Genomic DNA, 13,577 nt, shown 5'->3' with positions numbered 1-13,577 from the left:
GAACTGGGGACACAGCAATGTGGCAGCCAGAGACACAGCAGCTCCCCGGGTTCCAGGGACTTTGCTAGAAGGGGAGCAGGCTAACAGAGGAGGTGGAGTAGTATGCCAGGGCTGACGATTGCTTCCGTGAGAGAAGAGAGAGGCCAGGGACAGGAGGGCAACTGAGCCAGGACCAGCACTTTTGCACATGGATAATATATTGAGTCCTCATATCTGGAGAGCCTGAAGAGGGCCTGAGTCTCCACACGGTTTGGAGGCCAAGACTGAAGCGCAGGTGTGTCATATACTCCTCCTTGTCTGCTCTCATCTCCCACCTGCCTAGAGGGCACCCCATATGTATGAAACCTCTAGGACAGAATCCCAAATGCTCTCTGGCATGGCATCCTGCCCCCCTCCCCCTGCCATCCCTGAGGGCAGCTGTGTAGAGAGGAGAGAGCAATGAAAAGCCACCAGGGAAGCTGAGAGCCAGCTGTCAGGATATGGAGCCAAGAGCACTACATTCTAAATGGCCCTGGGCCCCGTTATCCAGGGCCAACACCCCAGTGCTCACGTGCTCTCATTAGACTCATTAGCAGCAAAATAGCAACAAGCAAACAGCTCAGGGACCAACTCGTTACCACACCGCCCTTTGCTGGGCAGGGAAGGCTGGTCCTCCAAAGAGCTGCCAGCTGACGGCCTGTTCCGAGGGTAAGGAAACAGGTTTTAGGGGGTGATACAGCACAACCAGGCTGGACTGAGAAATAATGGGGTGTTCAGGCATCCTCTGAGACATGAGGATGCACGCATGCTTGGTCTGAGACCATCTACACTCACTCAACCTCAAATTTCCAGTGTTGAAACAACAGTTTGGCGAAGAAGAATACTGGAAAAGTCACAAATGAGTTAGAAGAAGCCTGCATGCCTGGAGGCTGAGTGTGGCCAGGCCCAGGGCCCTCAGGCATCTGGGTTTCAAGCCCCGCCCCCCCCCATGAGACTGCCCTCATCCAATTAGCCTCAGCAACACTCTACCAGCCAAAGGCTCTCCGCAAAGGCTGAGCTCTCTAGAAGACACCAATCTCCTTCCCCAAGCTCGAGCTTCAGATACCTCTGGAGACCCCAGGGGGCTGTGTCTCAAAGTGTGGTCCCGGCCCTGCAGTATCAGCAACCCCAGGGAGCTCGTGGGAACCGTAATCCCAGGCCTGCCTCAGATTGTCTCACCAGAACGGTCTCTCAGTATCATTCACTGAAGACTGTGAGAACCACCAGCCAGTGGACATAGTAGTTGACCCCAAATTCTTCTCCTGGGTGTTCAGCCACATTACGGCCATCGAAAGCGCTTTTTAAAATGCCAGTATAATGCCCCAGCCCTTGGCCTCTTGCCTTGCATAAAGCTACTGGGTCACCCACTTCCCTGGTTTCTCTGCCCAAGGGAGTGGCTTGGAGCTGATTTGGTCTCAGACTGTCCTCTAAGGAAGAAGGGAACCTTGAGCAAGACACAACCTCTCCAAAGGTCACTTTCTTCCCCTTTGAAAATATGAATGAACCCATGAAAGTCTTCACTAACCAAGAAACTGGGACAGAGGGGAGCACATCCTATTGGGACTCTAGATGAGAGAAGCATGGGAGAATAGCAAAGTTGAAGGATCCAGAGGATCCTAGAAACCTACAAGAAGAACATTATGATAGGCAGATTTGGGCCCAGGGGTCCCGCTCAAACTATGGCACCAGCCAAGGACAATACAGGCCGTAAACTTCAAACCCCTACCCAGATCTAGCCAGTGGACAGGACATTCTCCACAGTTGAGTGGAGAGTGGGGTCTGACTTTCACACATACTCTGGTGCCTCATATTTGACCACGTTCCCTGAATGGGGAGACCTGGTGGCACTCAGAAGAAGGATAGCAGGCTACCAAGAAGAGACTTGATACCCTATGAGCATATACAGGGAGAGGAAGTCCCCCTCAGTCACAGTCATAGGGGAGGGGAGTAAGGGGAAAATGGGAGGGAGGGAGAAATGGGAGGATACAAGGGAGGGGATAACCACTGAGGTATAATATGAATAAATTAATAAAATAAAATTTAAAAATAAATAAATAATGATTTGATTCCAAACAAAACAAAACAAAAAAAGAAAAGAAAATATGAATGAAGGCTAGGGATGTGGCTCCATTATAGAACATGTTTCTAACACAGCCCAATGTGTAAAGTCCCCACACTACATAATGATTAATGATGATGATGATGATGATGATGATGATGATGATGATAATAATAATAATAATAATAATAGAAGGAGGAGAAGGAAGAAGAAGAAAAGAAAAGAAGAGGAAGAAGAAGGAGAAGGAGGAAAAGAAGAAAAAGGAGGAGGAGAAGGAGGAGGAAATGAAGAAGAGGAAGAAGAAGGAGAAGAAGGAGGGGGAGGAGAAGAAGATGGAGAAGAGGAGGAGGAGGAGGAGAGACTGAGTTGCTTCCTGAAGCAGGAAGGCACTGAGTCTGAGGCTAGCCACGGCTACAAAGTGAGATCTTGTCTCAAAAAAAAAAGAAGAAAAACACGAGGACACAGGTCCCTTCCCAATTCGGTCTCCAGTCACAGAGGACCATGCATTCTCGTGGTCCCACTCATCCAGGTGGCCTGAAAAGGATATGTAGGCAAGACAGCTACTGGGTTTTTGTCTAGAGGTCCCCAGAGCTATATGTACAGATAGCAGAAGGGTCCGGGCCATGAGGCCTGAGGCAGAATCCGAGGGCTTGATCGTTTTTATCCCATCTCTATTACAACCCGATTACATCTTTATCTCAAGATGCACTGGGAAACGAGAGAAAGGGCAACCGCCATGCTGGGACCACCATACATGTCACACAGTGGTACTTTCCTCTGTGAAACTCTCACAGGGGAAGGGCCTGTGTGCCTTCCTGAGGGACGAAGTGACAAGACCAAGGCCTCGCAGTCAAGACTTGGGTCTGTCGGAGACAGTGGCAGCTACAGGCGGGGACAATTGGGTAGAGTTTGTAGGGAAGTGATGTAGACTCAGGAGGAGGCCTAGGTGCAAAGGGGTTCCCTAACAATCCCCACACCCCGTATCACCTGTGGGAAATGCCAGCCTCAGCTATTGTTGGGAAGTAATGGGCCAGGGGCACAGGCTCAGCATGTGCAGCACCATATTGCCCAACCGAAGTCTCAGTTTCCTCAAAGGTGGAGGATAAGTGAATACATTTGGAGAAGCTTGACTGTGATATTGACTGTGATGAGCCCAGCAAGGGTTTCGGTGATCATAACACCCAATTCTTAGCTAGGAGCAGCACCAGGAAGTACACTACCCTGCCTAACACCCCCATGCAGAGTGACGCCCAGAAGATAGGACCACACCCCTGGTGGTAGCAGGGTGTAAAAGGCATCCTGCAGTCAAACTGTCTGAGTTCCTTTCTGCTCCTGCCATCACCTGACTAGTTTCCTCATGCTCCAAATGAGAATGTAAAGCAATGTGCATAACGTGAGCACTATGGATGGATGTATGGGCTCTTGCCATGATTTGGGTCATGGCACAGGGCCACGGCTCTCCCACCCTTGGAGTAAAGGGTCAGCCTAGAGGCCATGCCTCTTCCTGCCTCCACCCTTGGTCTCCACATAGCTAAGAGGATGTCTTTCTTTCCCCACATTTGAGGCAGCTTGGTAGGCTTCAGAGTATCCGAGAGAAGGCTCTTCCAAGAGCCTGCTAGGCCAGGTCTGTGGGCCTAGGGGCCAGGGCAGAGGTGGTTTCCCTACAGATCACAATAAGAGTAGGGGTCCCCCAGAAGCCAGTCTGCAGACCAAAACCATGGGCACCAACACAGCAGGCCGGAAGGAAATGTAGGAAGTTTAAACGATGAAGGGAATCTGCTTTGAGAAACAGTTTCCATTCGGAGGCATCTTTAAATCTCCCCCCCACGACACATCGCCTCTCCTCTGGAGACATCCTCAGAATGAGGCCAAGCGACACCTGTCTGACCCCAGGCCCTGAAGTCCTCAAGAGCAAGAGGGGTGGATGGGGCAAGAGGCACTCACGTTTGATACAGTGGTTGGTACTGTTTGATGTCGTCCATCCTGGACAGCACTGTCCCCCGCAGACATTTCTCCTGTGGAGACACCAGAGCAAAGTTAACACAAAGATGCTCGGAGATAGGACTATTTGTATGGCCCCACCTTGGGCAGGGCATAGGGGGAATACTTGGAGGCCAGGAAGACTGTCCCCATTCCACAGGGAGGCCACCCGGTCCAGGAACCACCTCTATAGTGTGATGAAGACAAAAGCTGAATCTTGTCTCTGACATTCCCTGTATACCTCTGGGAAACATTGTGCAGTGTCCCCATCTGCACAATGAAGATAATGCCCGCCTCACTGGGTGTCAGAGAAGTCAATACGGAGCAGAGCATGGTGGTATACTGACAGGGGTTCTAGGCCATCCTAGGCTATGTATCAAGATCTCATCTCAAACAACAATAAAACACACACACACACACACACACACAGAGAGAGAGAGAGAGAGAGAGAGAGAGAGAGAGAGAGAGAGAGAGAGAGAAGGTGGCAAGCAAGCTCAGAGAAGTTCAGTCATTTGCCAAATCCACATAACCATTGAGTACCAGAACCTGACTCAAATCTAGGTTGGCAGGCCAGTGGGTATCTCAGTGAGAGAGCCTGCCCAGCATGCTGGAGGCCCTGGGTTCTATCCAGAACACCAAAGACAAAAACAAAACAAAACCAAAAAAAAAAAAAAAAAAAAAAAAAAAACCCTGAGTTGGCTGAACTCTAAGCCAGCCTCCAAGTCTACAACGCCTCTCACCAAAACCACACACTGTGCTCCTTGCCTGCAAACACTGACAACCCCAGGGAGGTTATGTTGTGACTAGAGTCTCAAGGATGTATAAGTGTGTCGCCTTCCCACAAACTCAAACTGAGAGGCGTAGAATTGGGCGGGCCCGTATGCGATCAGACTGAGTGCTAAGCGGGAGACTAAAGAAACAGGGCTTTCGGGGCTGGAGAGATGGCTCAACGGTCAAGAGCACTGGCTGCTCTTCCAGAGGACGTGGGTTCAATTCCCAGTACCCACATGGCAGCTCCAGCTCCAGGGAATATGACACTCTCACACCTATGCACATAAAATAAAAATAAATTTTAAAAAATTTTTAAAAAAAGAAAGAAACAGGGCTCTCAGGTCACTCTTTAAGAAAGGCTTCCAGGGTGGCAGATAATAGGAAGAGAGGATGTAACTAAACTGCCTCTGTCCAGCAAGCACATTTGTCACTTGGGAAGGCCAACGGAACGTATGGGGGGGGGGGGATGCACCTGGCCCAGACACCTTCATGAGAACTTAACGTCTGGTCTGAGGTGGGGCAGCATTTACACATGAGCACCAGAAAGTTCTCCAATCCAAGCTGTTGATCCCAACAGCCAGACACGGGAGACTCCGGAGAAGGAATGCACTGGAAAGAACTTCTTGGGTCAGACCTCTGGGGTCAGGGCAGGCAAGGTTGGCTCTGACTCTCTGGGCCCAGTCGTAAGGAACAGAAATGAAACTCAGGAGAGCGGGAGTGGGAGGGAAAGGTGGTGAGGTCCAGAGGCTAGAGCTGGCGGCCATTCCTGGGATCCTTGGGACGAGCATCTGGGGCCGCTTAGGAGATCGTTTGACACTTAAGTGGACCCCAAAGCGTGTGCGGTTGTGGGAGTCATATGAAGAATTCAAAATAAATTCCTCAAGCCTGCAAAGGCTGAAGCCCACTCCTGGCCCTTGGGCCCAACGTTGTGGGGCATGGCCTCCCAGGGAGATTTCAGAATGTCCCGCTGGCCGGCCAAGAGCTCTGTCTTGCTGGCCACCAACTCCGGCACCATCCTGATTCTATAAAGTTCCCCTCCCAGTCAAGGCCCAAGTCTCCAGGCCCCAGGGAGAAAGCTGCCCCACAGACCCAGAGCTTTCCAGCACATATCCGGGTAGAAGGGGAAAAACAGTCCAGTCACTTGGAAGTCGCTACCCCTTGTGGTAGTGACAAGGCCTCTGCGGGCTGGAAGGTCTTTGAGAGAAAACAGGCTGCACGCCCTGGGAGTTTTCTAAGAAACAGAGCCTGTGGGAACTTAGCACAGACCAAGGAGCCTACAGGGCTGGGAATTCATAGAGTAAATCCTGCCCAAAGAGCTCCCCATCACCCACTGCACTCATCACCCCAGATACCCTCGGGATGGCTTTTCAGCTAAGAGTAGGAGGTCAGCAGCTGGGTCTGCCTTGAATGCCTACAGAGGAGTCCTAAGGGATGTCAGGGCCAGAGCCCAGACTGCCCTAAGGTTCTCAACGGACATCTCTAAGGAGAGCATCTGGGAGGCGACTGCATCTGTCATGTTTGCTATTATGAGATCTGCATAATCCCAGACTTCCATATCAGCCACTAGGGTCTACCTTTGTCTTGGGTATCTCGAAGGTTCTTTCCTTTTTCCCTTTGCCTCTGTAGGCTAACGCAGTGTCTAATCCATGCTATACATCAAATGCTCCTTTTAGGCAGGCAAGCAGGCTATCCAGGTGAAACCTGATAGGCTACAGTCACGTGGTGGGGGAGTTGGTCTAGGGGAGAGGAAAAGGGCAGAAGAGGGAAGGAGGGAGGGTGGGAACAGGAAGATACAAGCGAGGGGGATAATGTTCGGGATGTAATGTGAATAAATTATAATAAATTAAAATCTAAAAATTACAAAATGAGCTGAGTAACGCTGGGGTAAGAAAGGGGGAGTCAGTTTTACATGGCTAGCAGAGCTGACTCACGTGGCAAGGAAGGGGAGCCCAGTTCTGTGATTTTCCTCAGGTCTCCATCTGTGGCTAGGTCCTTACGCCACCGAGCCCTGCCCCTGGGCACAGCCCGTCTGCCTGTCCACAGACAGCACAAGCCACATGGTTCAGCTTCCAAGACAGTGTGGAGTGGGTGGTGCCCGACCCGGACTGAAAGACTTCTTTCTTTTTAATCTCAAAATTCCCTAAATTTCCTCATTTCCTTTCTCTTTTTTGACAAATAGTACTACTTTTAACTTGCAATAATGATACAAAGTCTCCTTTTAATTATGGATTTATTTATGCAGAAAAGTGAGTCAGGCTCTGTTTGTAATGATAAAAAAATGTAATTCATCTAAACATCCAGAAACAGGAGGGTGGATAAATAAACTGTGGTGTGTTTAGACAAAGGAACAATATACAATGGTTAAAATGAGTAAACTTGAGCTGTATATTATTATAGTTAAATCTCAAAAACCTAATAAGGAAGGGAAAACATTGCAGGCAAATACAATATGTTATTACTTGTCTTGTTTAAAATATGCAAGGCAATAATATTGTGTGTTTTATGGCTTTTGCCTCTGTTGCAGTAGTGTAAAGCACACATTGGAAATATTTAAATCCAAAGTAGTGGTTAACTGGGGAAAAAAAGGAGACAAATTTATAGAAGAAATTTCAACTCTAGTCTTATTGCAATTTGACATGCCATGTTTGGTTAATATCCCTGGGAGGCCTGCCTCTTTTCTGAAGGGAAGGAAATGAAATGGATCTGGTGAGGGGACTGGAAGAGGAAGAGGGAGGGGAAACTGTGTTCAGGATATAATATATGAAGTGGTGATGATGATGGTGATGATGATGATGATGATGACGACGATGATAAACTTGTCGGTCTGCTATTTCCAATGCCTTTAGTATTCATGTAAAATTCCATAATTTACTTCAAAAGATATAACACAGACTCCTGTTACTTTAATAACTTTAATAAAGCTGACAAGGTGGCTCATTGCATAAAAGCACTTGCCACCAAGTCCTACAGCCTGAGTTCAATCCCCAGACTCCACTTGTGGAAGGAGAGAAAATAAAAGAATATGAGGGGAATACTGGGGGCCTGCTATGAGGCTGGCTCAAGAAGCACCGAGCACTGGGAAACAGTGGCTTAGTAAGTCGCCTGTAGACTGTTTCACATAGCTACACTTCTCACTACTTTATCTCAGATGTTTAGCACAGTGCCTGGCACTTTTTTTTTTTTTTTTAACCCTTGGTACATCAATAATTCCATAAGGACAGAGTTTGTCTGTCTTTTGTTTTTGTTTTTGGTCTTGGTTTATCCAAACAGGGTTTCTCTTTCTCTGTGTAGCCCTGGCTGTCCTAAAACTCACTCTGAGGACCAGGCTGGCCTCAAACTCAGAGATCTGGCTGCCTCTGCCTCCAGAGTGCTGAGGTTAAAGACACCTGGCCATTTGTCTATCTTTTTTGTTTTGTTCTGTTTTGTTTTGTTTTTATCCGAGACAGGGTCTCTCTGTGTAACCTTGGCTATCCTGGACTTGCTTTGTAGACCAGGCTGGCCTCAAACTCACAGCAATCCCCCAGCCTCTGCCTCCCGAGTGCTGGGATTAAAGGTGTGTGCCACCACACCCGGCTTGTCTATCTTCCCCTCCCCACAAGTTCCAGAGATCTATTCATCAGTATAATAGCTCCCAAAAAATCAATATGATTTCATGCATTTCAGAGGAGAAGTATTTCCCGGTTGAGTGGGAAATTGTGCAGATGGCTTCTGAAAGACATTCATTATAAGCAGCTTTATGATGAACCTCATGGCTTAGAAGATGGGCCCTTCTTTCTTCAGCTTGCTGTAGTCAGCATTCACTGAGCAGAACTTGTATTAGTCATTGGGACCCAGTTTGTCCCAAGGCTCTGGGTTCTTCTTCCTGTCCCAGCTGACCTCTGGATTGAACAATGCCAAGCGCATCACATAGAGCGCTGCTCCAGTACCTTCTGCTCCAATGAATACAAAGAGAGGGATCAAGCTGGGATGCTTCTTGGCTTGCCGGAGGATCTGGCGGAGCATGTTTGCGGCAGAGGCCTACCTCCTCAGAGACAGGACAACAGGAGGAGGGCACAAGCAGAATCATTTCTGCCTGGTTTGCCTATCTTATCCGAGGCTATAACCCCAGGATCCAGAGTAGTGACAGTGAAGGAGTTTTTTTTTTTTTTTTAAGGTTCATAGCAGCAGTGCAGTCCTATACTTCGCCAGCAGGTGGCACTTGGTCCCTAGCTCTAACTTGCACATAATGGCCAGCGTGGGCGTGGATTGAGGAAGTTAAGGAACAATTTTGTCACGAAGTTAAGGAATAATTTTGCCACTCGGCCCTCTCCATGGGATTAATGAGATGCCAGAGGAATTCAATATCTACAAAAGCTTCAGGAGACAAAACTGAGGAGCCAACTTTAGCACAGGTGTGCATCTGTGTATATAGCAGGTGCATATGGCCAGCACCTCGCCCGCAACTTACACACTTGGATACTGGCTAGCTTGGTCCTGGTGACAGTCTGCTTTGCTTTACTTTATTGTTTCTTTTTCTTTTCTTTTCTTTTTTGTTTTTGTTTGTGTTTTGTTGTTTTGTTTTTGGTTTGTTTGTTTTGTTTTTTGTTTCTTTGTTCATTTGTTCGTGGAGGCAGGGTTTCTCTGTGTAGCCTTGGCTGTCCTAGACTCGCTTTGTAAGTCAGACTTGGCCTTGAACTCACAGAGATCCGGCTGCCTCTCCCCCACGAGTCCTGGGATTAAAGATGTTTACCACTACAGCAGGGGCTCACATTATGATTTCTAACAGCATCTTCCAACACACACACACACACACACACACACACACACACACACACACACACACACATGACTACAGTATAACTCCCTCCCATGTCAGCCCAAACTTTACCTTCCTCAGTCCCTGGCTCCCTTTTCTAGGGCTTGGTTCTTGCCCCTGGGCAAACGCCAATGGTGAAAAGCCCTGAGGCAGTGTTAAGCCTGCGTGACAGCCTCCTCTCCAGGTGCCACTCTGGCCGCCCCCTTCCTGGTCAGTTCTCTACGTTCAGGGGCCCCAAGTCCTGAGCTGCTCCACCCCACTGAAATGTGCCACGGAACTTGACAGAACACACATTCACCAGCCCATACTGTTCACGCCTCCAATTTGACTTTAAGTAATTGACTTGCCCTCCCAGCAGGAGACCTTGTGTTCTGTGGGTCCCCGCTCCCCCCTCCCATGCTGAGCACAAGTAATCACACAGTTGCCTGCACAAGGCCAGAAGGGGGGAGGGGGGAGAGGTTGAAACAGGGCAGGTGTCCTTGAAGGGTCCTATGCAGGAGCCACTTGACAGCACGCGGATCTGTAACCTGTAAAGTTTAGGCTAGCCTTCCGAAGGGCAGCGAGGAGTCCATTTAGACTCAGGGAAGGCCGGCTACATGCAGGTACGGATCTGTTGGGAACCCAGAAGCGAACAAACCCCTGCTTAAGTAGAACTTATATAAGTCTGAGCACATAAGCAGAAATAGAAATATATCGAGGGGATAAAGGCTACAAACAGAAGGCAGGGCGAGGGCAGAGAAGGGATGAGCCACAGTCACTTACACCGCAGTCAAGGAGAAGAGTATGTGCAAAGACCAGGAGGCTTAAGCTCCTCTGTAGTGAAACCGGGGAGCGTCGGGACTGCTACCTGGCGCTGAAACCAACATGTGAACCAGGCTCAGGGCAAGGGCTCCCAAAGCCCCTCTAGACTTATCGATGGCACCCTGTCCAGTCCGACACTGCCAGGCTCCTGTGCCCTCCCTCCAGAGACACCTGGATATTCAGGCAAAGTCCCCGACCTAGCAGCTATTGCAATTCTGGCTTGGGCTTTGTTGGGTGGGGGTGGGGGGCTTCCTTATGTGGTATTAGAATCCAGGACCCCTTAGCGAGTGGTGCAAAGTAATACGTTGAAGAGTTGGCGGGAGGCTTGGCCTTGCAAAATGTACAAATAGCTCTGACATAAACTCACTGGCACATACAGAGCCAGTCAGTCCCTCACACAGCGTCGGAGCAGCCTTCCCCTCCAAAGAGCTCCAAAGCCCATGCCTAAGTCCTCTGCGTGTCCCAGCAGACCTGAGCCCGGACCATACACTTGTCTCGGCGCGTCAGCTTCGCTGCCAGCCCCTTTCTGGAGATGCATCTGTCTTCAAGTCCTGCGTCCCGGCTCCCCCGCCCGCCCCCCCCCCCCCCCGCCCAGATCCTCCACCTACTGGCGCCCTGAGCCAGCTTAACCTTCTCTGGGCCTCAAGAGCACGGAGCGCCCACCCAGCCACTGCAAGAGCTGGTTAACCCAGCGCAGAATGAGCTAGAAACTCACAAGAACTTAACGTCGGAGTTCCCAGTGAGCTGGTTGGTATCCAAGGAAAAGGGTAGTAGACTTACCACTGCCCCCAAAAACTGTTTGAAAGCTGGTCCCAAGTCCCAGCTTTGGAATCTTAGCACAGTTTCTCTAAACGGTTCTGAGGACAAGGGGACACGAGTCTCTGTCCCGCACGCAACTGAAGGCATGGCCATCCGGGATCCACATATCCCTTACCCTCCCTGCCATTCCCTCTCCAGTGCTCACCCGGTAAGCCTCCCTCGCCGTGCAGCCGCAGGTCGCTGAGGAGTCGCCAGGCGCACAACAGAAGGCGCAGCCCGGGCTACTGGGTGCTGTTGGCCCCGGGGACTGCTTCTCCGAGCCTGGACAGGTGGCTGGACTCGATGTGGCTGCTGGGCACGAGGCGGCCTCCTGGCCTCGGCCTCAGCCGGCCTCCTGGAGCTCCCTTGGCCTGGCTGGTTCCACTCCGAGGGCGACAAGCCGGGTACCGGAGAGTCGGGCTCCCGGAATAAACTGTACACCTTGGCTGCAGCCGCTGCAGGGTGGCTGCCCACGGGGCGCCACAACCTATTTGCATCCCTGCTAGCTGGTTCGTATCTCCCCACGGAATCCCTTTGGGCATCACTTGTCCCCATCAAGAGTGCCAGGGCAAGTGGCAGAAAGCCCCTCCAATGCATACGTAGGACGCGTCCGGAGCAGCTGGTGATGGTCGGCGCCCTCATGGCGCCAGAGTAGCTGCAGAGCTGTGGGCACCGGAGACCTCTCGGGGAGATGCTCTCTACCGACCCGCCTGGCAGCTTGCCCTTCCCGTCTAGGGGGCCTCTGAAGCAGCCGCCTGGGGTCTGGAGGTTCCCTGGCAAGGACTGTATGGAGTGAGCTGCCCGGGCTGCTCACGGAACCCGAGTCCGCTGCACCTTCGCGCCCGCACTGCAGCCGTCTGAAGGGGAACCAGAGGGTTTTATTTTTGGAAACCGCCCCCTGATTTTTCGTCTCTTTTATCCACGCCATGCCCCCTTCTTGGAGGGACAGCTCGGCCCCCTTATTACGGGAGACAGGAATTCCAGCAACACCCACTTTGGCACCGTGAAGCGAGCGGGCGGCGAGGGGATTAACCCATGAGGAGCTGCGGGCGACGCAGGGCAGCCCCACGGACTGGAAGGACAGATGGTGTCTGCCTAGACAAGAGCACCTGAGCTGCAATTGCATTTCTCCTATCCTGAGCAAGCTTAAATTGTCCACCTGGATGTAGTTCCTACTCCTGACCTCACGAACTCAGCTGAACAAGGCTGCTTTCTCAGGCCTTGAAGGAGGCTGGGAAAGTTACCCAGACCAGAGAGTCATGGGGACCGAGTCTGGGATTTGCGCGCCCGGTCTCGTCGCTTCGTCCCCTGACCGCTGGGGGCGCAAGGCGAGAATGCAGGTGTCCCCTGGGGCAGCTCCCCAGGAGCCAGACGCCTATGGGGAAGGGCAGCTGGGGGCGCGCGCCCCCTAGTGGAGCTGGCCGCACCCTTGGCAACCGTGTCTTGTAGCCACAAACTGTCCGCCACTTTAGCTCCTAGATCTTCATCTGCTTCCTGTGGCGTCAAGCTAGGCCTGGGCCTGTGATGATGTTGGATGCCGCGGAAGAGGTGTTCTCTTTTCACGAAGGTAGAAATGGAGCGTCTTGAATAAGGTGTCTAAAGGAGAGCATTGATAAAGAGGGAAATAAAATCCAGGTCTGTGGCCTCTGGTCCACAGTCCACTCCCTGGACGCCCATCACAGCCCCTCATTCCTTGGAGGATTTCCCCCAGGAAGACTGCATGAACCTCTGATTGGTCCCTGCCAGGCTGGGTTCTCACATCGTCTTCTATTGAGGGGGACATGGATGTTGGTTGCCTCCCACCTGAGTGTCCTCTCAAACCTGACATCTATCTCCTCCCGTGTGCCCCACCTGAAAGGCTAAAGGCCTGGGCAAATATGGTTTTCCTGGAAGTGGTTTCACAGCCTCCGAGGGAGATGGATTGAAATAGCGAGTAAAGGGCACCATTTAAAGCTTCTCAGACCAGCCTCTTCCCTCCCAGAAACCTAAGTAATACCTAATTGGAAAAGAAAGCCTCGATCCTTGGCATTGACCTTCGAAATCCAGTGTCCAGCTCGCACACTCTGGCAGGCTGGGGTTTATTTACTCTCGCTTTGTATTCATTGCACCGTCTCTGCACGCCGTGCCACTTTCCTCCGCCTGGAGTGTTCATCTCCAAGAGGTCTTCGGGACGGGCTCTGCATTTCACCTCACAGCACAAACATCACCCCCTAGAGTGGCCATGTTCAGCTTCCCAAACCCGTGAGGAAATACCCAGAGTACCGCTTACAGGGAGGAATCATTTCTTCGGGTTTTTTTGGGGTTTGGGGGGGAGGTTTGGTGGGTGAGGGAGATGTTAGTCTGGTTTGGTTTTGA

General features: G+C 51.0%; 1 protein-coding gene and 1 pseudogene across 3 annotated transcripts in view; both read right to left on the bottom strand.

Moving 5' to 3' along the window:
- LTBP2 (latent transforming growth factor beta binding protein 2) overlaps nucleotides 1-12,016 on the bottom strand; it is a 106,286-nt gene extending 94,270 nt beyond the window's left edge. For both annotated transcript variants that reach the window (XM_084791460.1, XM_084791461.1), the window contains exons 1-2: nucleotides 11,389-12,016; nucleotides 4,022-4,092 (exon numbers count right to left, since the gene is read on the bottom strand). In XM_084791460.1, the coding sequence (XP_084647586.1) occupies nucleotides 4,022-4,092; nucleotides 11,389-11,864 (547 nt within the window). In that variant the 5' untranslated portion in view covers nucleotides 11,865-12,016. The remainder of the gene's footprint in view (nucleotides 1-4,021; nucleotides 4,093-11,388) is intronic.
- Nucleotides 8,567-8,918, bottom strand: LOC311602856 (cytochrome c oxidase subunit NDUFA4-like; annotated as a pseudogene). The gene has a single exon. The product of its transcript is annotated as a cytochrome c oxidase subunit NDUFA4-like (transcript).
- Nucleotides 12,017-13,577: the final 1,561 nt, after the last annotated feature.

Source organism: Acomys minous (genome assembly GCF_964271855.1).
Source record: "Acomys minous genome assembly, chromosome: 8".
NCBI classification, from domain to species: Eukaryota; Metazoa; Chordata; class Mammalia; order Rodentia; family Muridae; genus Acomys; species Acomys minous.
Note: the sequence above shows the minus strand (reverse complement) of the source record. Positions and strands in the feature narration are given on the sequence as shown.